The following is a 25,017-nucleotide window of genomic DNA, read 5'->3' as shown; positions in this document are numbered from 1 at the left end:
GAGTTTATTGTGAAAAAATTGTGAACAGGAAGTGAACAAAAAGTTTTGCAACTGTTATGTAAAGAAAAGGGGTAGGATTAATTAGACTCTGCTTCTTCCTACTCCTTTTCGAACATGTTGAAAAGAGAAACTGGAAATTGTGATGTATCATGTTGTATGCTTGCATGTTCGAAATAAACTCAAACTCAAACTCAAACTCATGGTGCAATCATATGTGCCCAATACTTATTATTTATTGCTATTTTTTTAAGTTTTTCATTGCGTTGTACTTTTGTTGCCGTATGTAAAGTGGCAGCTGGTTACAGCAGCTCTGAGTTCTTTTTTTATCCTCCTTCTTTAATGTTTATCCCTTGTTTTTTCACCTTTTGGTATAAACCCTTTCTGGACTGCACAACCAGGGGTAGCACTTTCATGACTTTTGGGCTACTTTTAATACTTTTTTGTAGACCTTTTGAATCTGCACTGCAACCACATACTGTCCCTGCTGTGGGATGGATAAATGTGTATCCTATCCCATCATAAAAACAAACCAATGAGACAAGATGAGAGATTAGCATCACAACTCAATATTCCTGTCAATTTAAAGATGAAAGTGAGGATGTGAGTGGGTGACACAGAGACACTTTATTTTTCGGACTATAAAGCCGCATCCACAAAATTTTAGAAGAAAAAAATATTTTCCATATGTTAGCCGCACCGGACTGTAAGCCGCAGCTATATGCGTTGTGAAATTAGATTTATTTACATACCTTAATTGTTTTCAAACAGTGCCAGTAAAACGGCTGATAAAACAAAACAGAAGTCATCATGTCGGGCCCATTAGCAGCTCCAATCAGCTAACAGACTGAAAAAGTCCACAGTGATGTTTTGGTGAATTTATGAAACTGGAACAATACAAACAGAATGCCATCATAAACTAAAGGCCTACTGAAATGAATTTGTTTTATTTAAACGGGGATAGCAGATCTATTCTATGTGTCATACTTGATCATTTCGCGATATTGACATATTTTTGCTGAAAGGATTTAGTATAGAACAACGACGATAAAGATTGCAACTTTTGGTATCTGATAAAAAAAAGGCTTGCCCCTACCGGAAGTAGCGTGACGTAGTCAGTTGAACATATACGCAAAGTTCCCTATTGTTTACAATGATGGCCGCATGAAGTGAGAGAGATTCGGACCGAGAAAGCGACAATTTCCCCATTAATTTGAGCGAGGATGAAAGATTTGTGGATGAGTAAAGTGCAAGTGAAGGACTAGTGGGGAGTTGAAGCTATTCAGATAGGGAAGATGCTGTGAGAGCCGGGGGTGACCTGATATTCAGCTGGGAATGACTACAACAGTAAATAAACACAAGACATATATATACTCTATTAGCCACAACACAACCAGGCTTATATTTAACATGCCACAAATTAATCCTGCATAAAAACACCTGCGTGTTTGTTATGCTAGCTCCTAGCTCCTCTGCTAGCTCCTAGCTCCATAGAACACGCCAATACAATTCAAACACCTGATCAACACACACAATCACTCAGCCCAAAAGACCGTTCACCTAACCCAAGGTTCATAAAGCTTATATATTTTTAAAAAGTTACGTACGTGACGCGCACGTACGGTACGGTACGTGTTATGCTAGCTCCTATGCTAGCTCCTAGCTCCATAGAACACGCCAATACAATTCAAACACCTGATCAACACACACAATCACTCAGCCCAAAAGACCGTTCACCTAACCCAAGGTTCATAAAGCTGATATATTTTAAAAAAGTTACGTACATACGCAAAAAAAAGTTGCGCACATACGGTCAAGCGATCAAATGTTTAGAAGCCAAAGCTGCATACTCACAGTAGCACGTCTGCGTCTTTGTCATCCAAATCAAAGTAATCCTGGTAAGAGTCTGTGTTGTCCCAGCTCTCTACAGGCGTCTGTGTATCGAAGTCAAAAGTCCTCCTGGTTAGAGTCTCTGTTATCCGAGTTCTTCCATCTTGACTGCATCTTTCGGGAATGTAAACAAAGAAGCGCCGGCTGTGTACTGTTGTGGCTGACTACGTTCGAAAAATACGTCCATTTCGCACCGACAACTTTCTTCTTTGCTTGTTCAGCTTCCTTCTCCATAATGCAATGAACATGATTGAAACAGATTCACGAACACAGATGTCCAGAATACTGTGGAATTATGAAATGAAAACAGAGCTTTTTCGTATTGGCTTCAATGTGGAAGGCATACCCGTGTTCCCCGGTCTACGTCACGCGCATACGTCATCCTCAGAGGCGTTTCGAACCGGAAGTTTAGCGGCAAATTTAAAATGTCACTTTATAAGTTAACCCGGCCGTATTGGCATGTGTTATTATGTTAAGATTTCATCATTGATATATAAACTATCAGACTGCGTGGTCGGTAGTAGTGGGTTTCAGTAGGCCTTAATAATTCTAACGTTGACACTTGTATACGTGTTAGCATATTAGCTAATGCTAAAGACACCAGCTTCATTACATTACAATAGCACATACAAATATGCATGAAAACACCCCTACAAACATCACAAATGGGACTGTTTACAATGTATGAATTGTTTTATTTATATTGTAAAGTTAAAGTTAAAGTACCAATGATTGTCACACACACACAAGGTGTGGTGAAATTTGTCCTCTGCATTTTACCCATCCCCTTGTTCAACCCCTGGGAGGTGAGGGGGGCAGTGAGCAGCAGCGGTGGCTGCGCCCAGGAAACTTACAAACATTGCTTGGAGTGATGAATGAAGAATCGCTGAAGACGAACGGCACTTGTACTTCCGGTTGAAAGCACTAAACAGAACAAAGTACTGGAGACGTGCAACCCACAGCAACTGCAGTAAGCAACCTTGTTCAAAAGATGGCGCCATAGCACATACACTAACACAACCTTTCAGTGTCTGTTGATAACAACTTGTTGAATTATGGCCATTAGTGAAGAAAAATCCGTAAATTAGCCGCTCCGTTTTATAAGCCGCAGGTTTCAAAGTGTAGGAAAAAAGAAGCGGCTTATAGTCCGGAATTTAACGTACATTATGTACGAATGTGGCTTTGAAGTATTTTTATGTCTTGTCAGTTAGAGGTGGTTGGTATAGGTTGGTCTTTGAGGAGAATTAGCGCCCTGTACTGTATCTTGTATTTGTTCCATTTTTTTATTATTGTGCCCACAAAGTTCCATACTGAAGAACATTTGTGCTGACTGGAAAGGTTCAAATACTTACTGGATTCCACTTTATACAAATAAAAATAAAAATAATGAATAATACATAATAAAATAAATAATAACTTTTATCTAATGTTTTTCTATAGATTTGTGTTGATAGTCTGTTTTTGGAGTCCACAAGGTGACTTAGTGGTTAGCATTTAGGCCGCACAGTCAGGAGACATGAGTTCGAATGTACGCTTAGGCACATCTCGCACTATAATAAATAAACAAATACATAATCTCTCTGTTAAAAAACTTTCCATCAAGTCATGTGTGTAAGTCATAAACGGGATGACTTACAAAGTCAACAGGAGACTCCATAATTATTTTACTGTACAGTTTGGTCAAACACAGACATTGAGGCACAGAGAAGAATATAAATTGTAACATATACAACAATTCTACATACCCAGCCAGGTGTTCATCTTTTCAGAGCTGCAGTGCTCCAATAATGGTTGGATCAAAACATCCTGGTCTCCTTTTGGGGCTTCTCGGGTGAATTTCTGCTTATAAGCAACAACAGCGCACATGTTAAAAAAGCTGAAAAAAATGAATAATGAAAATACAGTCATTATAATTAGAGTAATGTCAAAATATTACACTAAATAAGCACAGTGGTACGAGAGTACACGTTTTTGGGGAGATGAGTGGCCTCTCGGCTACTGTTATAAATTGGGGTTACGAGCGTCTTTACCACTAGTTTGCATAGCAAATGCCACAGTGAACCTCACAAAATGCGGCCAAAACATTCGGTCTTATTCGCTAGCATTAGCTAATAGCTAGAGATCGACATAACTTTGTTTTTCCAAACCATGGGAATGAAGAAAGAGATTGTGAAAGACAGATGAAAAAAAACACATCAAAAATGTTGGTGAAGCATTTTGAGCATAGCACTGCCAGTCTGCGTCATACTGAAGCAGAATGAGTCAATAAAGCCAGCCAAGGACATTTGAATAAAATATAAATGGCGGACATTTTTCTGTGAAAATCTGAAGAAGCTGTTGATGGCGTGTAGCTTAAAGGAAATATCGTCCAATAGGGATGTCCAAACTTTGCTGAAGCATAAATTAAAGCAAGCTATATAAGAACTAAGCCTGAACAACAACACTTACGTTTCAACTGTTATTTACACCAAGAAAGTATACATGATTAAATATTAAGAGTACCGTATTTTCCGGACCATAGAGCGCACAAGATTATAAGGCGCACTGCTGATGAATGGTCTATTTCCGATCTTTTTTCATATATAAAGCGCACCGGATTATAGGGCGTATTAAAGGAGTCATATTATTATAAATTTTTTTCTAAATTGAAAACACTTCCTTATGGTCTACATAACATGTAATGGTGGTTCTTTGGTCAAAATTTTGCATAGATTATGTTTTACAGATCATCTTCAAGCCGCTTTCTGACAGTCGCTTCCGAATGTGCCGTTTTGTGGACGGTCTTATTTACGTGGCATCTTCTCTCCGTCATCTTTGTTGTAGCGGTGTAGCGTGCAAGGACGGGAGTGGAAGAAGTGTCAAAAGATGGAGCTAACATGACATTCAGACTTTACTTAAATCAATAACGGAGCAGCATCTCCTCATCCGCAAACAACAGCACCGGAAATATGTCCTGTGAAAAACCGTCCGACCGGAACTCTCTAATAATTAAAGTTCCTTGGGTGAATAATGTAAACTCACTACACCGATATGTTTTAGCGCTTTCATGACAAGTTTACTGACTTGTCATGAAAATAAGTAAGAACTTTACAATATTTTATGTTAGAAATGGCAACAGGGGAGGATGAATGTCACATAAGAGGATAGAGAAAAAGTACAAGCTTATCGACTACGGAGTACAAAGGTAGACATGCACAACTTTTCAGGATTTATGCAGATCCCAAATACAGATCAGCAGGTACCAGAAGGTAAGAAAAGTTGCTTTTGCATAATATTGTGAAACAAAACACTAGATAATATGTCTTACCTTATACACACACCATAATAATACTCCATATGTTTAATGTGCCGACAAGCCATCAAGCGGTGCGGCTTCATAGCTTATCAAAGTCGTACTAAAACATTTTGATAGATTCTTGAGTGCCGTGTGTAATGTTCTATATTTTCAATGGAACATATAAAATGTTGGTGTTGTTTACTTGAGTCATATTGCAGTCAAAATGTATCTCTTGTGTGTGAGACTGCCATCATAGTGCAGTGTACACGTATCTCTTATGTTTGACTGCCATCTACTGGTCACACTTATTATACCATGTACCTAATAAAATTGCTTCGAGGTGGGTAAGCTCAACCAAACGTATTCCTCACATTAGGCGCACCAGGTTATAAGGCGCACTGTCGAGTTTTGAGGGAAAAAAAAGATTTTAAGTGCACCTTATAGTCCGGAAAATATGGTATGTGAAAGTCCGACTCCTACCTCGGTTTATTTATCTGACTGCCTCCTTAACGTTTTGTAATTAATCAGAAACATCAAACAAAGATACAATTCGCCAAACATAGGGAAGTGTGGAGAGAGTTTTGTATACTACACATCATGCTTCGTAGTGGAATTAGATGGGTGTAATTTTGAATTAGGTATGGTGATTAGACATTTTGTGTAATGTCCACATAGTTCAGTGGCCAGGTGACATTGTGTGGCACATGTTTGTTACTTTGATGTGTGCCTTTTTCATTATTTGCACCATAGGTGGAAACAGTTGTTTGGATTGTTACATATAAATGAATGCTATGCTCTGGGATTTGTAATCTAATATAGTACACACTTCCGTAAACATTTACCCATTGAGAGAGATACATATGCTGTGTATTATCTCTGATGTTATTAAAACAATATTATCAGACATCTCACAGACCACATTGAACACCCCGGCGGGCCGGACATGGTCGTAGTTTGGGCACCTCTGCCTTAGAATTCGCTCTCCAAGGTAAATGCTGTACATAAGTGTTTTTCGATCTGTGGTACATGTACCACTAGTCAAAGCCGTGTAAATAAAGAGTATGACCAAATCGGTTTCAAAGTTGGCAGCAAAATGGCGCCCTGTAGTCACGTGAGGGGCTTTTGATCAATCATTTAGGAGATCCTCAGGCCATTCTGATTGATCTAAAGCCACTGACATTTTGCTGCCAACTTTAAAACCGAGTCGGCCATACTCTCTCTATACATGGCTCTGGCACTGTGGTTTGCAGTGATACGCCAAATAATTGCTTAATTTAGGGATCCCTAAACTACAGCCCGCAGACTGTCCAAAGTTTTTTTAAACATGAAATTTGATACATTGCAATAGTGTTACCGCCTGATGGATAAAGTCAATAGCGATTATTATTGATCATGTGCATTACACATAAGTGCAGTGTGCACAGACTCCATATAAAGTGGGGCAAACAAGTATTTAGTCAATCACCAATTGTGCAAGAGGAGAGAGACCTGTAATTTTCATCATAGGTATACCTCAACTATTACAGACAAAATGAGAAAAAAAATCCAGAAAATCACATTGATTTTTAAATAATTTATTTGCAAATTATGGTGGAAAATAAGTGTTTGGTCAATAAAAGTTAATCTCAATACTTTGTCATATACCCGTTGTTGGCAATGACAGAGGTCAAACGTTTTCTGTAAGTCTTCATAAGGTTTCTACACACTGTTGCTGGTATTTTGGACCATTCCTCCATCCAGATCACCTCTAGAGCAGTTGTGTTAAGCCTGTTGCTGGGCAACACAGACTTTCAACTCCCTCCAAAGATTTTCTATGGGGTTGAGATCTGGAGACTGGCCAGGCCACTCCAGGACCTTGAAATGCTTCTTACAAAGCTACTCCTTCGTTGCCAGGGCGGTGTGTTTGGGATCATTATTGCTGATAGACCCAGCCATGTTTCATCTTCAATGCCCTTGCTGATGGAAAGAGGTTTTCAATGAAAATCTTACGATACATGGCCCCATTCATTCTTTCCTTTATACGGATCAGTCCTCCTGGTCTCTTTGCAGAAAAACAGCCCCAAAACATGATGATTCTACCCCCATGCTTCACAGTAGGTTTGGTGTTCTTTGGATGCAACTAAGCAATCCTTCTCCTCTAAACACAACAAATTGAGTTCAAACCAAAAAAGTTATATTTTGGTTTCATCTGACCATATGACATTCTCCCAATACTCTTCTGGATCATCCAAATGCTCTCTACCAAACTACAGACTGGCCTGGACATGTACTGGCTTAAACAAGGGGACATGTCTGGCACTGCAGGATTTGAGTAGTGTGTTACTGATGGTAGCCTTTGTTACTTTGGTCCCAGCTCTCTGCAGGTCATTCACTAGGTCCCCCGTCTGATTCTGGGATTTTTGCTCACCGTTCTTGTGATCATTTTGACCCCACGGGGTGAGATCTTGCGTGGAGCCCCAGATGGAAGGAGATTATCAGTGGTCTTGTATATCTTCCATTTTCTAATAATTAATCCCACAGTTGATTTATTGACACCAAGCTGCTTACCTATTACATATTCAGGATTCCCAGCCTGGTGCAGGTCTACAATTGTGTTTCTAGTGTACTTTGACAGCTATTTGGTCTTGGCCATAGTGGAGTTCGGAGTGTGACTGTTTGAAGTCGTGTCAGGTGTCTTTTATAATGATAACAAGGCCAAACAGGTGCTATTAATACAGGTAACGAGTGGAGGACAGAGGAGCCTATTAAAGAAGAAGTTACAGGTCTGTGAAAGACAGAAATCTTGCTTGTTTGTATGTGACCAAATATTTACTTTCGAGAAGAATTTACCAATTAATGAATAAAAATCCTACGATGTCATTTCCTGGATTATTTTCCCTCATTCTGTCTCTCATTAATGAAGATTACCTAGGATGAAAATTACAGGCTTCTCTCATCTTTTTAAGTGGGAGAACTCGCACAATACTTGTTTGCCCCACTGTATAGGTACTTCTTCAAGCAACCTTCCCAATTCTTGGTTCCATTATTCAAAAAACACAGAATTAAACAATAAGTAGTACAAAAACACACAATTTTCCCACTGAATTATGTGGACATTATAAAAAATGTGAAATAGCACCATAAGCAATTAAACAATACACCCATTTAATCAGTCAATCATTACTTATATAACCATTAATCACAAATGTCTCAAAGGGCTGCACAAGCCAGATCCCACATCAGGGAAAGAACAAACTCAACCCAATGGGAACAACGTGAAATGTCATTACATTACATACTGTATATATACATATGCATACATATATACAGTACATATACACACACATATATGTATATATATATATACATATATATATATATATATATATATATGTATATATATATATACATATATATATATATATATATATATATATATATATATATATATATATATATATGTATATATATATATACATATATATATATACATATATATATATATATATATATATGTATATATATATATACATATATATATACATATATATATATATATATATATATATGTATATATATATATATACATATATATACATATATATATATATATATATATATATATATATATATGTATATATATATATATATATATATATATATATATATATATATATATATATATATATATATATATATATATATATATATATATATATACTTACTTCTCATTTCAATGCGTTTTCTTTATTTTCATGACTATTTACATTGCAGATTGTCACTGAAGGCATCAAAACTATGACTGTGAAGTGAAAATCATGTCAGGTGACTACCTCTTGAAGCTCATCGAGACATTGCCAAGAGTGTGCAAAGCAGTAATCAGAGAAAAGGGTGGCTATTTTTAAGGAACTAGAAAATACAACATGTTTTCAGTTATTTGACCTTTTTTTGTTAAGTACATAACTCCACATCTGTTCATTCATAGTTTTGATGCCTTCAGTGACAATCTACAATGTAAACGTTCATCAAAATAAAGAAAACACATTCAATGAGAAGGTGTGTCCAAACTTTTGGCCTGTACTGTATATATATATTTATATAGATACAAATAGTTTAAGTTGATTTCGAACATGCATTCAGTTACAATATATTTGGGATCATAGGATGCACCGGATTATAAGGTGCATTAAAGAGGTCATATTATTGTTTTTTTCAACATTTAAGATACTTCCTTGTGGTCATATAACATATACTGTAATGGTGGTGCTTTGGTCGAAATGTTGCATTGTAGATTAGTTTTACAGACCAGGATGTGCTGTTTTGTGGGCGTTCTTGTTAACGTGGCTACACTTCCACAGCGACTTTGTTGTATCGGTAGTTTTTAGCACTTCCATAGCGAGTGCCCTGACAGATATAAGTAAGAACTGTATGCTACTTATATTAGAAATGGCAATGGCGGAGGATAAATGCCCCACAACAAGAGGATACAGAAAAAAAGACAAGAGCATATTGACTACAGCGCGGGGTAAAATGCCGGACGTACGCAAAGTTTTGTGACTTATGCAGATCCCAAATACACATCAGGTACCAATAGGTAAGAAAAGATGGTTTTGCACAACATTGCGAAACAAAACGGCAGATAGTATGTCTCCTAATAGGTGACATTTTGGGGTCCTTATACACACCACACAGCATAGTAATACCCATGTGTTGAAGCACAGTACGTCTGACTACGGTTGTCGTAATGCGCCGACAGTCCATTAAGTGATGCGGCTTTGTAGCTTACCAAAGTCATATTAAAACATTTTGACAGCTCTTTGAGCGCTGTGTGTATTGTTCTATATTCTCAGTGATACATCCACGTTTTGGGTTTGCTTGCTAATCTGTACTTGCGTCATTTATTGAACAGGCGTCAACCTGCAGTCAACACGTATCTCTTATGTATGACTGCCATCTACTGGTCACACTTATCATTACATCATTTACCAAATAAAATTTCTTCAAGGTCAGTAAGCACACCCAGAATTAATACGTACATTAGGCGGTTTGTAAAGCGCACTGTCGATGTTAGAGAAAATGAAAGTGTTTTAAGTGCACCTTACAGTCCAAAAAATACGATACAATGTGATGCATCACATATTTCCAGTTTCGCACTACAACATGTCCAAAAAGGAGGAAGAAGAAGATGATCTTATTTAATCCTTACTTTCCTTTTCATAACAATTACTAACACATTTGTTTACTTCCTGTTCTCAATTTGTACACAATTTAAATTCATAAATAATAAGTTCTCAATAAATAGGTAAATAAATTGGATATCATTATTTCATTATTCAATAAAGTTAAAAATGTTTTTTAAAGATTCTTCTTCCTTTTATTTTGTAAACACTTTGAGCGTTCTTTGCTTAACCCATTCCATAATTTAATTCCGAATAAAAGTGCTGTACGTGCATACAAAAGAACATACTTCTTCAATTTTGTTAAGAAGAATTGTTGTACATTCTTGGGTAGCAGGTTATACTTTACTTTGTACATCATTTTAGCTGTTTGCAAATGCACCAAGTCATTGAATTTCAATATTTTGGATTCAACTTTGAATGTACTTGACATACGACATTATGTATTATTCTAACCGACCTTTTTAGTAACACGGTTAGTGAATGAAGCTTACTTTTGTAGTTACTTCTCAATATTTTTACACAATAACTCAGATATGGTAACACTAGCGAGCAGTTGAGAATATGGAGTGTTTTTTTTTTCAACAAAATATTTTGCTTATTATTCATTATTGACATATTTCTCGCCACTTTATGTTCATTTTATTTTTGAGCTTGTTGGTACTACATTGTATTGTATTACTTTATATACAATACTTCTTATCTAGAGTAAAAGTTAGTTATTTAAAAAATTGTGCTGTTTTGAGGGTCAAACATCGATAAAATTGATTTTAATTACCGTAATTTCCGGACTATAAGCCGCTACTTTTTCCCCTCGTTCTGGTCCCTGCGGCTTATACAAGGGTGCGGCTTATTTACGGCCTGTTCTTCTCCGACACCGACAAAGAGGATTTCGGTGGTTTTAGTACGCAGGAGGAAGACGATGACACAATGATTAAAGACTGACTTTTCATATACCGGTAGGCTGGTTATTTTGATAACGTACAGGCGAGCACTTTGTATTACTTTGCACCGTTGTATTATTTGTACTCTGCACAAATGCTGTTCGCCATGTCAAAGATGTGAAAGTTTGATTGAATGATTGAAAGATTTATTGTTAATAAATGGGACGCTTTGCAGGAACCCCTATATACTACGGTAATTACACATCAAAATCCTGCGGCTTATAGTCGGGTGCGGCTTATATATGGAGCAATCTGTATTTTCCCCTAGATTTAGCTGGTGCGGCTTATAGTCAGGTGCGGCTTATAGTCCGGAAATTACGGTAATTTCAATAGCCGACAACATTTTGCAATACAAACTTTTCAAAGTGTGAACTGTGTCATCATCATCATCATCAATGTTTACTTATACAGCCCTAAATCACGAGTGTCTCAGAGGGCTGCACAAGCCACAATGACATGAGATCCCACATCAGGGCAAGAAAAAACTCAACCCAATGGGATAACAATGAGAAACCTTGGAGGGGACCACAGATGTGGGGACATAACCAATTAAACTTGTGTCCCGAGGTAAAGCTGAAATATAATTATCAGAGATAATATTACAAGAAATAGTTTGTAGATTTTACAAGAATAAACTCATTTAAGATGAGGAATAAATTATATTTTATGTCTTGAATCGTAATTCCAATTACTACAAATCACAACTTTAACCAAACAGTATTTGCAAATATAACAGAATAATTTTCAGTGGATCTAAAATGTCATTCCATCCAGACCAAATATAAGTTTATAAAAAGGTAAGTATAAAGTTAGGATTGACCTTTATATGCCTTGATTTGTCAAATCACTGAGAGGTAAATAGTGGTACAGTTATGAAAAACTAACGGTAATAAAAATAATAAAGAATTTTTTTTTTATTGACATACATTTGTGATTAAAAGCTGAGCTCCAGCAACCCCGCGACCCCAAAAGGGACAAGCGGTAGAAAATGGATGGATGGATGGATGTTTAAAACAGCGATTCTCAAACTGTGGTACGTGTACCAATTGTGGTACGCGGGCTTCATTTAGTGGTACGCCAAAGAATCACTTGATTAAAATAGTGATTTATTTTCCTATATTCAAACAGTGTTACTGTTTAAACTGTGTGTAATGGGACGGCGTGGCGAAGTTGGTAGAGTGGCCGTGCCAGCAATCAGAGGGTTGCTGGTTACTGGGGTTCAATCCCCACCTTCTACCATCCTAGTCATGTCCGTTGTGTCCTTGGGCAAGACACTTCACCCTTGCTCCTGATGGCTGCTGGTTAGCGCCTTGCATGGCAGCTCCCGCCATCAGTGTGTGAATGTGTGTGTGAATGGGTGAATGTGGAAATACTGTCAAAGCGCTTTGAGTACCTTGAAGGTAGAAAAGCGCTATACAAGTATAACCCATTTATCATTTATCATTTAATGTTAGAGTGGCCAACAATATTAAATATACTTGTTAAATAAAACCTCTGCCTTGTTTTTATGAGATTTTCGGTCTACTACGCCATTGGTTCTCAAATGGGGGTACGCGTACCCCTGGGGGTACTTGAAGGTATGCCAAGGGGTACGTGAGATTTTTTTTAAATATTCTAAAAATAGCAACAATTCAAAGATCCTTTATAAATATATTTATTGAATAATACTTCAACTGATTAGGGGGTACTTGAATTAAAAAAATGTTCACAGGGGGTACATCACTGAAAAAAGTTTGAGAACCACTGTACTACGCTACTTTATTTTGATGTTGGTCATTATGGTGACGCTTGGAGAGCCAAGTTTTTTTCTGATATGGTACTTGGTGAAAAACGTTTAAGAACCACTGTTATTACCCCCAAAACAGCAGTTATGTTTGCAATGATGTCTTACTCCTCTCCCTAATAGAATATATGGCAATGTGAGTGTACCTCCACAGTGATATGCAAAGGATCCACAATCTGCCAGATGATGAGAGACAAGAAATCGATGCCAAGCAGGGCGCCAACAGTGGCACAGAGCTTCCAGGGCTCCAGGTGCTGCAGGGGCACACAAGATGAGGGTCACACAAATACACAAATCCTCTCTATGTCATTTTGTTTGAAGGGGGGATTTATGAAGCCACAAATAGACTAGCCTGAGCTGCGGCAGAAACAATGATCCATCACTAACGGAGGCCAATACAATCTGCCCTCAAAGCACTGGGCCGTGACAGCAGCAAGACAAAAAAAGACACACATATAGGAAATACCCATCAGCCCGACTGCATCAGTGAAAACAAATGTGTTTAGTATTAGTTTTAGTTTGACGCTCTGTCGTATTTCATCTTTAGCTTCCCCGTTTTCCGGTCTTGGGGTGGGACAATGAATCGCCTCACCTGCTTCCCATCTGCAATCAGGTTGACTGAAAAGCTCAATGGTGTCTGCAAGTCGACATTACCGCCTACACGTGTTTGTAGCTTGATTGTCTTCTTTGAGTTCCCTGAAGTGTTCTCTGGGAACTAAGGGTCTGGTTTACCATACTAAAATCCAAATAAAATGCGCTAAACAGTGTGTGCAATCTATAAAATACCATGCATGTACTATTAATGGTCGTGTTGCGTGTGATTAACTAACACCGCGTGTGCAATTGTAAAGTGGTGCAGACCGCCTTATTTAAATGATGATTTAGCGTGTAATTTAGTGGTCCCCACCCAGCGCTCCGTGACACAATTGCTACTGGGCCGCACAGAATTTTTTTTATTTTTTATAAACTACCGCATTTTCTCCGACTTAACTTTCGCCTGTCCCACTAAACACACCAATAAGCTTGTTAATAGATGTATATCAGAATCAGAATAGTTTTTATTGCCATTGTTTGAGAACGGTCAGATAAAACAAAAATTGAGCTGTTTGGCCACAATACCCAGCAATCTGCTTGGAAGAGAAAAGGTGAGGCCTTTAATCCCAGGAACCCCATGCATGGTGGTGGTAGTATTATGCTCTGGGCCTATTTTGCTTCCAATGGAACTGGTGCTTTACAGACAGTAAATGGGACAATGAAAAAGGAGGATTACCCCCAAATTCTTCAGGACAACCTAAAATCATCAGCCCGGAGATTGGATTTTAAAGTTAAAGTACCAATGATTGTCACACACACACTAGGTGTGGTGAAATTTGTCCTCTGCATTTAACCCATCCCCTTGTTCACCCCCTGGGAGGTGAGGGGAGCAGTGGGGAGCAGTGGGCAGCAGCGGTGCCACGCCCGGGAATCATTTTTGGTGATTTAACTCCCAATTCCAACCCTTGATGCTGAGTGTCAAGCAGGGAGGTAATGGTCCTCATTTTTATAGTCTTTGGTATGACTCGGCCAGGATTTGAACTCACAACCTACGCCGATCTCAGGGCGGACACTCTAACCACTAGGCCACTAAGTAGGTGGTCTAGTCATACCAAAGACTAGGTCATCTAGTCTTTGGTATGACTAGGTGGCCTAGTCATACTGATCTTGGGCGCAGTTCGGTGTTCCAACAGGACAATGAGCCCAAGCACACGTCAAAAGTGGTAAAGGAATGGCTAAATCAGGCTAGAATTAAGGTTTTAAAATGGCCTTCCCAAAGTCCTGACTTAAACCCCATTGAGAACATGTGGACAATACTGAAGAAACAAGTCCATGTCAGAAAACCAACACATTTAGCTAAACTGCACCAATTTTGTCAAGAGGAGTGGTCAAAAATTCAACCAAAAGCTTGCCAGAAGCTTGTGGATGGCTACCAAAAGCCCCTTATTGCAGTGAAACTTGCCAAGGGACATATCACCAAATATTAACATTGCTGTATGTATACTTTTGATCCAGCAGATTTGGTCACATTTTCAGTAGACCCATAATGAATTAATAAAAGAACCAAACTTCATGAATGTTTTTTGTGACAAACAAGTATGTGCTCCAATCACTCTATCACAAAAAATAAGAGTTGTAGAAATTTTTGGAAACTCAAGACAGCCATGACATTATGTCCTTCACAAGAGTATGTAAACTTTTAACCACGACTGCATATTAATTTATACTCAGATGCTTTTATGTGTAGTTTGCTATTTATACTGGTGCTGTGCTTGGTAATTGTCATTGTGTGTGATGTTAATTCTGCCAGTGTTTAAATACTGTGGTGAGTGGGAGAATAAGTAACTGTCTTTAAATGCATCCAGTGTTTATTTGATACCTGAAACTGTACATTTGACATTGTTTAGGTTATTACCTGCTCATTCCACCTGCTATTTCAACTGTTTATCCATTCATCATCTACTGCTCAATGCTACTTCACTCCTACATCTGCTGCATTTGTACTCCTGAATGCCAAGAGTCAAATAAAAAGGGAAAAAGTTTGACAATTGCGAGCTGAGTAATTCCCATACACACCGTGGGAAAACGGAACACATATTGTGACAAAACAGTGATGGGACGCATCATGATGAGGAGTTAAAAATGTTGGTGGATTGGTGCAAAAGTAACAACCTTTGCATCAATGTAATAAAGATCAAGGACATGGTGGTGTACTTCGAGAAGGTCAGACACCCCCTTCCTCCCTGCACACCGGTGCAGCAGATGTGGATATGATGTTCAGCTCCTATCTCGGGACCTCACTTGGAGCCACAACACTTCCTGTCTGCTCAAGAAGGGACACCAGCGTCTCTGGACGAGGGATCTCCATCCTTAGGAGCATCTACACTACCGTTCAAAAGTTTGGGGTCACCCAAACAATTTTGTGGAATAGCCTTCATTTCTAAGAACAAGAATAGACTGTCGAGTTTCAGATGAAAGTTCTCTTTTTCTGGCCATTTTAAGCGTTTAATTGACCCCACAAATGTGATGCTCCAGAAACTCAATTTGCTCAAAGGAAGGTCAGTTTTGTAGCTTCTGTAACGAGCTAAACTGTTTTCAGATGTGTGAACATGATTGCACAAGGGTTTTCTAATCATCAATTAGCCTTCTGAGCAAACACATTCAGGCATGTGATTTGACCACAATGAAAAATACTGAAAACATTTCCGGGAGTCTGGGGGACGAAGGCCCCCAGCCAGGTCCAGCCAGGTTCCCCCACCAGTGCCCTGGTGGGCTGGTGGGGGGACAAGGGGGGCAACGCCCCCCGAAGCTCCTGGTTTTTCACCAATTTAACATGCTAAAATTAACAAAGACAGCACCATTTGAAGAAAATATTTTAGTGTTTAAAGACATGACAACATCATTAATAGAACATACATAACCCAATTATCCTAATGAATCACTGTATATGGTTCAGTCCCAACAGTATTTAGTCACTAATATTTATATCTTGTGTTCATTTCACATCCACAGGTGTCACATTGATCAGTGTTATTATCTACAGTTTATTTACAGTATTACCACATTACTTCAGTTCACTTTACACATTAGCTTTCTCGAAGAGCCCAGCCCTAACATGAGCTTTCCTTGCAAATGTATTTAACAAAATACCAAATGTAAACATTTCATTCTTTTCGCCAAAATAGGATATACATTTATGAAAATAATTAAACGTGTTTAGTATTGTTTATAATAATTGGGACGGTATAGCTCGGTTGGTAGAGCGGCCGTGCCAGCAACTTGAGGGTTGCAGGTTCGATCCCCGCTTCCGCCATCCTAGTCACTGCCGTTGTGTCCTTGGGCAAGACACTTTACCCACCTGCTCCCAGTGCCACCCACACTGGTTTAAATGTAACTTAGATATTGGGTTTCACAATGTAAAGCGCTTTGAGTCACCTGAGAAAAAGCGCTATATAAATGTAATTCACTTCACTTCACACTAATAATAATAACTGGGATTTATATAGCGCTTTTCTAAGTACCCAAAGTCGCTTTACATGTTAAAAAGTTTACTCATATTTGAATATAGGAAATAATAATGTGAGGACACTGACATATTGCATGAAACAAGTGTGAAAATATTTACCTTCAAGATTGTTACACCACTGACAATAGTTTCAAGAGACTACATAAGAACTTAATATTACAAAATAGTATTATATGCAAATGTATTTCAAATAAATTGTTAACTGGATTCAATAATGCGACTCTTTGAATTTCTGTAATTTCATAATATATTTTCATGTGGCTTTTTATTTTTAGAAAAACCCATTTATATTTCGCAAAGCAATAATTGGTTAATATTTAAAACAAACATGCGTATTTCGCAAGCAAATATTTTTTTAGCTTACCTCATTATTAACAACCCTGTCTGCAACTGAAGTGGGTTGTTTGGGTGGATCTTTCCTCTCGATGTAAACAAAGGATGAAGTCCGTAAGGTTTGCTCACTTTCGGTTGACATCCAAAAGTACCAGCTAGTGAATAGTTCGTTTTCCTTGCTTCAAGTTGTTTCATATGTTTTTGGCGTTTCGCATGTACTTCCAAAGCCTTGAAACCTCGTGATCCATAGTCAATATTATCATGACACCACATGCACAAAACCTTTCCGGGACGATCGATTTTCCGAATAAAATCACCGAACAAAGTCGTAACTTGCTTCTTCCCAACAGTATCAGTGATTTCCCTTTCCATCCAGTCCCATCGTAACTTATTTTTGACATGTTTATCAATTTCTTTTACTCGTCCTTTCTCTCGAGAACCGACATCGTTTACATATGGAAAATGGCGGTATGATGACGTTATTAACGTCATCATTCATAACAGATGTCCTGATTGGTCACAAGGAACATATCGACCAATCAACTGCGGTGTTAATATAAACTACGTCTCGAATCTTGATTTAGGGTCGGAAAAAAACCCCGAAAAACGGGAGATAATTTTTTTTCCCCCCGAGATTAAAAAAGACGGAATTCCGACTTTAGACGGAAAAATCACATGCCTGCACATTGTACCATTAGAACACTGGAGTGATAGTTGCTGGAAATGGGCCTCTATACACCTATGTAGATATTGCACCAAAAACCAGACATTTGCAGCTAGAATAGTCATTTACCACATTAGCAATGTATAGAGTGTATTTCTTTAAAGTTAAGACTAGTTCAAAGTTATCTTCATTCAAAAGTACAGTGCTTTTCCTTCAAATACTGTCAAAGCGCTTTGAGTACCTTGAAGGTAGAAAAGCGCTATACAAGTATAGAAAAGAAGAAGAAGAAGAAGAAGAAAAATAAGGACATTTCAATGTGACCCCAAACTTTTGAACGGTAGTGTACATATGTGTGGTGGAGAGTACTCTCAGCACAGCCAAAGAAAGGAAGGCACTGCATAGAGTGGTGAATGCTGGTTACAGTGTCCGCCCTGAGATTGGTAGGTCGTGAGTTCAAACCCCGGCCGAGTCATACCAAAGACTATAAAAATGGGACCCATTACCTCCCTGCTTGGCACTCAGCATCAAGGGTTGGAATTGGGGGAACAGCTTCTTTCCGGAAGCCGTTTGACCGCTGGTGGTCTATAGCAATGGATACTAATCAACCCCCATCCACATTGAAAGAGTCAACTGGCATGACTTATAGCTGCAACACGACACATGACGTTCAACTATCCAAGCAGGGTGAGTAAATGTAAAAAAGTAAAAAGAAAACACTTGATTGGATAATACATCATCTCACGTTGTAGGAGATGATTAAAAAATGCTGAACTCTGCAGCTTGGCAGGATTTAACTAGGCTCTCTAGAATCCCACTCACAGCTTCTCTTTTTGCAATTACCTTTTTCTTATCCTTCTTCTCATCCTTCTTGGTGAAGACGGTATGAACCCACCAGATCTTGGTAAACATGCTGCCGTACGCAAGGCTGAAACCCAGACCAAGCAGCCACAAGCGGAACTGGTGGATAGGAAAGAGAAATCAAAGACCTCACAGTGAGGGCGGATTAATATATCAAACAAATGAATCAAATCAGCTTCAAGGGTACTTGCAATCATTAAGCCTTGTCTGACTATAATAGACTTTCTAAAAGCACCTTGAAATGAAATTGAACTACCAGGAGGTGCAGCAATTCGGCACTGACATTGTGAATCTGCTTTTGCTGTCTTGCGGTGGACAACACAAGGGAAGGCCTTTAAATAAGGAGGGAATTAAGATGAGAAGGTAATTATCTTTTTCGATCGGCGGTTGCTTTTGCTATTTAATTTGTTCATTAGTTCGACCCTGAGTCGCAAAGGGCAGAACGTGACACCAACTAAAAACTTATTTCATCAGCTGTCCACCGGAGATTTGTTTCCAGCAAGATCAAATCAAGTTCAAAGTGTTTGGCTGCAGGTCAAAATCCACCAAATCTCTTATACCAAACTTTTTAAAACTCGGACCTAAAGGTTTGCAATTTAGTTTTTTTGCATGAATTTAAAACTCTGACATGAATGTGCTCCCCCAGGTAAATCATCACTGTGCCCACGGCATTATGCTACAACAGTGGTGTCAAAGTCAAGGCCCACGGGCCAAATCCGGCCCGCGAATTAATTATCTATTTTCCCCGGGATGATATTAGAGTAGTATTAGAATCGGCCCGCAGGCCTGGTGTTTTGCAAGCACCAATACTCCATCAGTGTTGGTGCTAGGGATTTTCAAAATGGGGTCCTAGGGAACCCATCAAGTTATAAAAATGGGGTCCCACAGTAAATTTTTGGGGGGCCACTTTTTTCTAACTGTTTTGAAAACAAATGATAAATGTATGCATTATCCTGTTGTATCTCACATTCTATATTGTGTATTGGAAAAAGGTTGTCATAAACGTTACTTAATTCATTAAAAAAAATAAAAAAAATTTATGAATATGTAGATGTATTCAGTTATACACATTCATTAACTTTCTTCTTTCCTTCATGGATCTAAACTTTACCGCTGCGGGTATGTTTTTCTGTATTTTTATTGTAATATTTTCAGAATGTGTTTGTTCTATTTTTGGCCAAAGTAAGACAAAGAAAACCTCCATGCGGCCCCTGAGCTAAAATGAGTTTGACACCCCTGTGCTACAGCGTCCTAACTCTAACGTTACACACTGCTTTATGACGGCGTCATACTATGGGGCAGTTAGGGATGGGAATCGAAAACTGGTTATTGTTGAGACCACCAGGGTTTCGATCCCTGGGAATCATTTGACGGTTTTGTGAACAATTTTGTTATCGATGCCTGAGGACATGGATGACGTCCCCACGCACGGCACCGGTCAGCAACACAAATGTTAGAATTATTCGAGTGAAAAAAAGACAACAGGGTAACTTGCGATACTTGCAAAGTGGATATTTCATCAAATTGAGAAAATACTACCAGAAGCATTAACAAAGTTAGCACTGGGGTTGTCCCGTTACCAATATCTTGCTACTGGTACCGGTACAAACAGGTATTTCGATACTTTTGACATAAGTGGGACCACAACAAATGTCATTATTGGCTTATTTTAAAAACAAATCTTATAATACATTAAACATACATTTCTTATTGCAATCAAAGAAACATTTTGGCATTGTGAATACATTAGACCAGTGTTTTTCAACCTTTTCTGAGCCAAGGCACATTTTTTTAATTGAAAAAATTCTGAGGCACAACACCAGCAGACAACATAAAATGAAACTCAGTAGCCGATATTGACAATAAAAAGTTGTTCTCGCAATTGTTGGATATGACTTTAAACCATAACCAACCATGCATCAATATAGTATCATCAAATCTTGTCTCAAAGTAGGTGTACTGTCACGACCTGTCACATCACGCTGTAACTTATTTTGAGTTTTTTGCTGTTTTTCTGTGTATAGTGTTTTAGTTCTTGTCTTGCGCTCCTAATTTGGTGGCTTTTTTTTCTTTTTTTGGTATTTTCATGTAGCAGTTTCATGTCTTCCTTTGAGCGATATTTCCCGCATCTACTTTAAGCAATCAAGAATATTTCAGTTGTTTTTTATCCTTCTTTGTGGGGACATTGTTGATTGTCATGTCATGTTCGGATGTACATTGTGGACGCCGCCTTTTCTCCACAGTAAGTCTTTGCTGTCGTCCAGCATTCTGTTTTTGTTTACTTTGTAGCCAGTTCAGTTTTAGTTTTGTTCCGCATAGCCTTCCCTAAGCTTCAATGCCTTTTCTTAGGGGCAGTTACCTTTTGTTTATTTTTGATTTAAGGACTAGACACCTTTTTACCAGCATGCTGCCTCCCGCTGTTTCCGACATCTACAAAGCAATTAGCTACTGCCTGCCACCTACTGATATGGAAGAGTATTACACGGTTACTCTGCCGAGCTCTAGACAGCACCGACACTCAACAACAACACATCATTTGCAGACTATAATTACTGGTTTGCAAAAAATATTTTTAACCTAAATAGGTGAAATTAAATAATCTCCCACGGCACAACAGACTGTATCTCACGGCACACTAGTGTGCCGCGGCACAGTGGTTGAAAAACACTGTATTAGAGAACTTCTCTTTTAGTAGTTAGTAAGCAAAGGCTCTTAAATTGGCTGCTGACATATGCAGTAACATATTGTGTCATAGTTGATTGTATTATTTTGTCAAAATTATGAAGGAATTAATTATTAATATACTTGTTAATTTACTGTTAATATAGTCTTACTTTCTGTTTTAACATGTTCTATCTACATTTCTGTTAAAATGTTTAAACACTTATTATAGGTAAACACTTATTCTTCTTTTGTTTGGACACTTCACATACGTTTTGGCTGGTACTACACATTTTGGTATCAATCTAATACCAAGTATAGTTGCAGGGTCATACTTAAACTAAAAAAAAATGACAAAAGATTTTGTGATAATAGAAAATATCGATGTAATTATTGTAGTATATACGACTATATACGCCTCTTGTACTTGGTGTCGTTAGAGGAGAGTTAGCTTGTTGTTAGCGGTTAGCTGTTGTATCCTCCTTGGGTGTGTAGTGAAGCATGTTTAGCTATTCATCGTCCTGCAGGGATGATACTTGTAAGAAACAAAGTTGATTTGTTGCCATGGGGGCGATGATTAGTAATTTAGGAGTAGCTAAAACACTGCCGTTTGCGGATAGACATTAGACGCTAGGTAGCTAGCAATGTTTTAAAGCATCGCTTGCAGTGCCTCGTTTCAGTGTTTATAGCTTCACCTTTATAATTAGTTTTTAAGCCAAAATGCGTTCATTCTCCCTCTTCTGTCTCCAACACTGTGTCTGCCTTACATGCGCCTTTGCTAGTTTTACCAGCAATGTCACGATGTGACAACGGCCCGCCATCATGTCCATAAAAATAAAAAAAATACTGGTATTATTCAGAGGCATTATAGTACCGTTTTTAATTTATTAGCACCGGTATACTGTACAAATCTAGTCAACACGTTGTCTGCTGTTAATATTGCAGGTAAATACAAAACTAACACTGTCTACACCATGTTAAAACATGCTATCATTAACTGTAAATGTGGAATTAATGTTTCTAATGCATTACATGACGAGACGCCGTGTCACGAACAGTTTGCACATCTCCTTCCTGTCTAAGAGGTGTTCTACACAGCTGCAGACACGGTGATTAGTCATAAATATTGCATACGTTTCCCTACAAAGCAGATAAGCTAAATTGTCTGCAAAGTAATGGTTAATTTTCATACTGACGGTTGAAAAATTGCCCTGTCTACAGTTCTACTTGACTTGACTTGCTTGTATTTGTCTTTGTCTGACAACATTTTATTTAACATTTATACTGTATCGACATTTAAAAAAAAAAAAAAAAGTCACTTATACTTGAAAAATGTTAAACATGTTCTCAAACATTTTGTCATGACGCGGAGTCGAACCCTTGTTTCCTCTGCAGCTGGAGCTGCCGGCACCTCCGCTGGCAGCGCGCTCAGACACCCCCCTTGATTTGATGAAGGATACATCCAACATTCACAGACAACAACTCCTGGTAACATTTACACCATTGATTATACACATAGGCTACACCCATTCACTTAGAGTAGCATACACACGCCACGTAATCATCAAAGGTTTGAATAAACCTTGTGAACCGCAGTTCTGTCTTGGTTGTCACCTCCTTCCCTTCTCTGTACACAACACATTTTTGTGCAATTGACATTTGTCACAGAAAAGTAGAATATTTGTTTTATTACTACAATCTTTTTAAAATAGTAGGTCAAAAAAGTCAATTTCTCTTATTTACACAAAAATATTTTGAAAATAAAAGTGATATAAAATAGCTACCTTTACTTCTACCAAAAGGAAATGTGAGGTTTGACCATCCAATACAATCAAGCAAAAGCTTACAGGCAGCCTGAGAAAGATAAGAAAGCACATGACTGTGGAAAAAAGACTACTTAAAACTAAGGATGTCCGATAATGGCTTTTTGCCGATATCCGATATTCCGATATTGTCCAACTCTTAATTACCGATACCGATATCAACCGATACCGTATATACAGTCGTGGAATTAACACATTATTATGCCTAATTTGGACAACCAGGTATGGTGAAGATAAGGTCCTTTTAAAAAATAAAAAAATAAGATAAATAAATTAAAAACATTTTCTTGAATAAAAAAGAAATTAAAACAATATAACAACAGTTACATAGAAACTAGTAATTAATGAAAATGAGTAAAATTAAATGTTAAAGGTTAGTACTATTAGTGGACCAGCAGCACGCACAATCATGTGTGCTTACAGACTGTATCCCTTGCAGACTGTATTGTTATATATTGATATACAGTATAATGTAGGAACCAGAATATTAATAACAGAAAGAAACAACCCTTTTGTGTGAATGAGTGTAAATGGGGGAGAGAGGGTTTTTGGGTCGGTGTACTAATTGTAAGTGTATCTTGTGTTTTTTATGTTGATTTAATAAAAACAATTAAAAAAAAAAAAATTATCAATAAAAAAAAACAAACAAAAAAACAACCATACCGATAATAAAAAAACGATACCGATAATTTCCGATATTACATTTTAAATCATTTATCGGCCGATAACGTTGGCAGGCCGATATTATGGGACATCTCTACTTAAAACAGTCTGGTGCAATTCATGTGAGAGTAGTTTGCAGGTGGCTGGGTTGCTCTTATCGACCCATAGGCTGAGTACAAAAAGACCACATGGTGATTGGCAGGCACTGCGAAAATTAGTGCGTAAGTATGCGTGTGCTCAGTCAAGTGTCTGAGGCAAGAACCTGGGCTCATTTGGATTTTCCCTGAAGTTATATGGGGGGCCCCACATTTGCGGTCCCCTCCAACGTTTCTCATTGTCATCCCATTGGGTTGAGGTTTTACTTGCCCTGATGTGGGATCTGAGCCGAGGATGTACGTTGTGGCTTGTGCAGCCCTTTGAGACACTCGTGATTTAGGGCTGTATAAGTAAACTTTGATTGATTGACTTTGATATTACATTATATTCATTCATCCATCCATTTGGCACCACTTTACCCTTTCAGGGTGCTAGAGCCTATCCCAGCTGCGCTTAGGCGGAAGGCTGGGTACACCCTAGACAAGTCGCCACCTCATCACAGGGCCAACGCAGATACACAGTCAAGCATTCATACTCACATTCATAATATAGTTATTTTCAAAACAAAAACTGTTTTCCCCCACACTTCATCAAGGCTGGAGTCTATTAAGGCCTTACTCATGTGTTTGAATTGATGAGTATTTCTGGTCTTGTCATCCTCGTCCGGACAGAAAGGTGACATGGCAGTGTGGCTGGATCAAAACAGATGTCGGACACGCTTTGCTAAACAAAAAGTTACTTTATTACAAACAAGCGTCATTATACAGGTCTGCAGTACCTGGAGGAGGTTTTATCAAAAATTAGGCACTCCT

General features: G+C 38.2%; 1 protein-coding gene across 2 annotated transcripts in view; it reads right to left on the bottom strand.

Moving 5' to 3' along the window:
• Positions 1–25,017, bottom strand: part of LOC133656006 (gamma-aminobutyric acid type B receptor subunit 1-like) — a 507,931-nt gene that overhangs the window by 78,645 nt on the left and 404,269 nt on the right. For both annotated transcript variants that reach the window (XM_062056726.1, XM_062056725.1), the window contains 3 exons: positions 18,945–19,061; positions 13,194–13,301; positions 3,633–3,726 (listed from right to left, as the gene is read on the bottom strand). In XM_062056726.1, coding sequence (XP_061912710.1) covers positions 3,633–3,726; positions 13,194–13,301; positions 18,945–19,061 — 319 coding nt within the window. The remainder of the gene's footprint in view (positions 1–3,632; positions 3,727–13,193; positions 13,302–18,944; positions 19,062–25,017) is intronic.

This window comes from Entelurus aequoreus, linkage group LG08, assembly GCF_033978785.1.
Source record: "Entelurus aequoreus isolate RoL-2023_Sb linkage group LG08, RoL_Eaeq_v1.1, whole genome shotgun sequence".
Classification (NCBI taxonomy): Eukaryota; Metazoa; Chordata; class Actinopteri; order Syngnathiformes; family Syngnathidae; genus Entelurus; species Entelurus aequoreus.
This window is presented reverse-complemented; position numbering and strand designations above follow the sequence as displayed.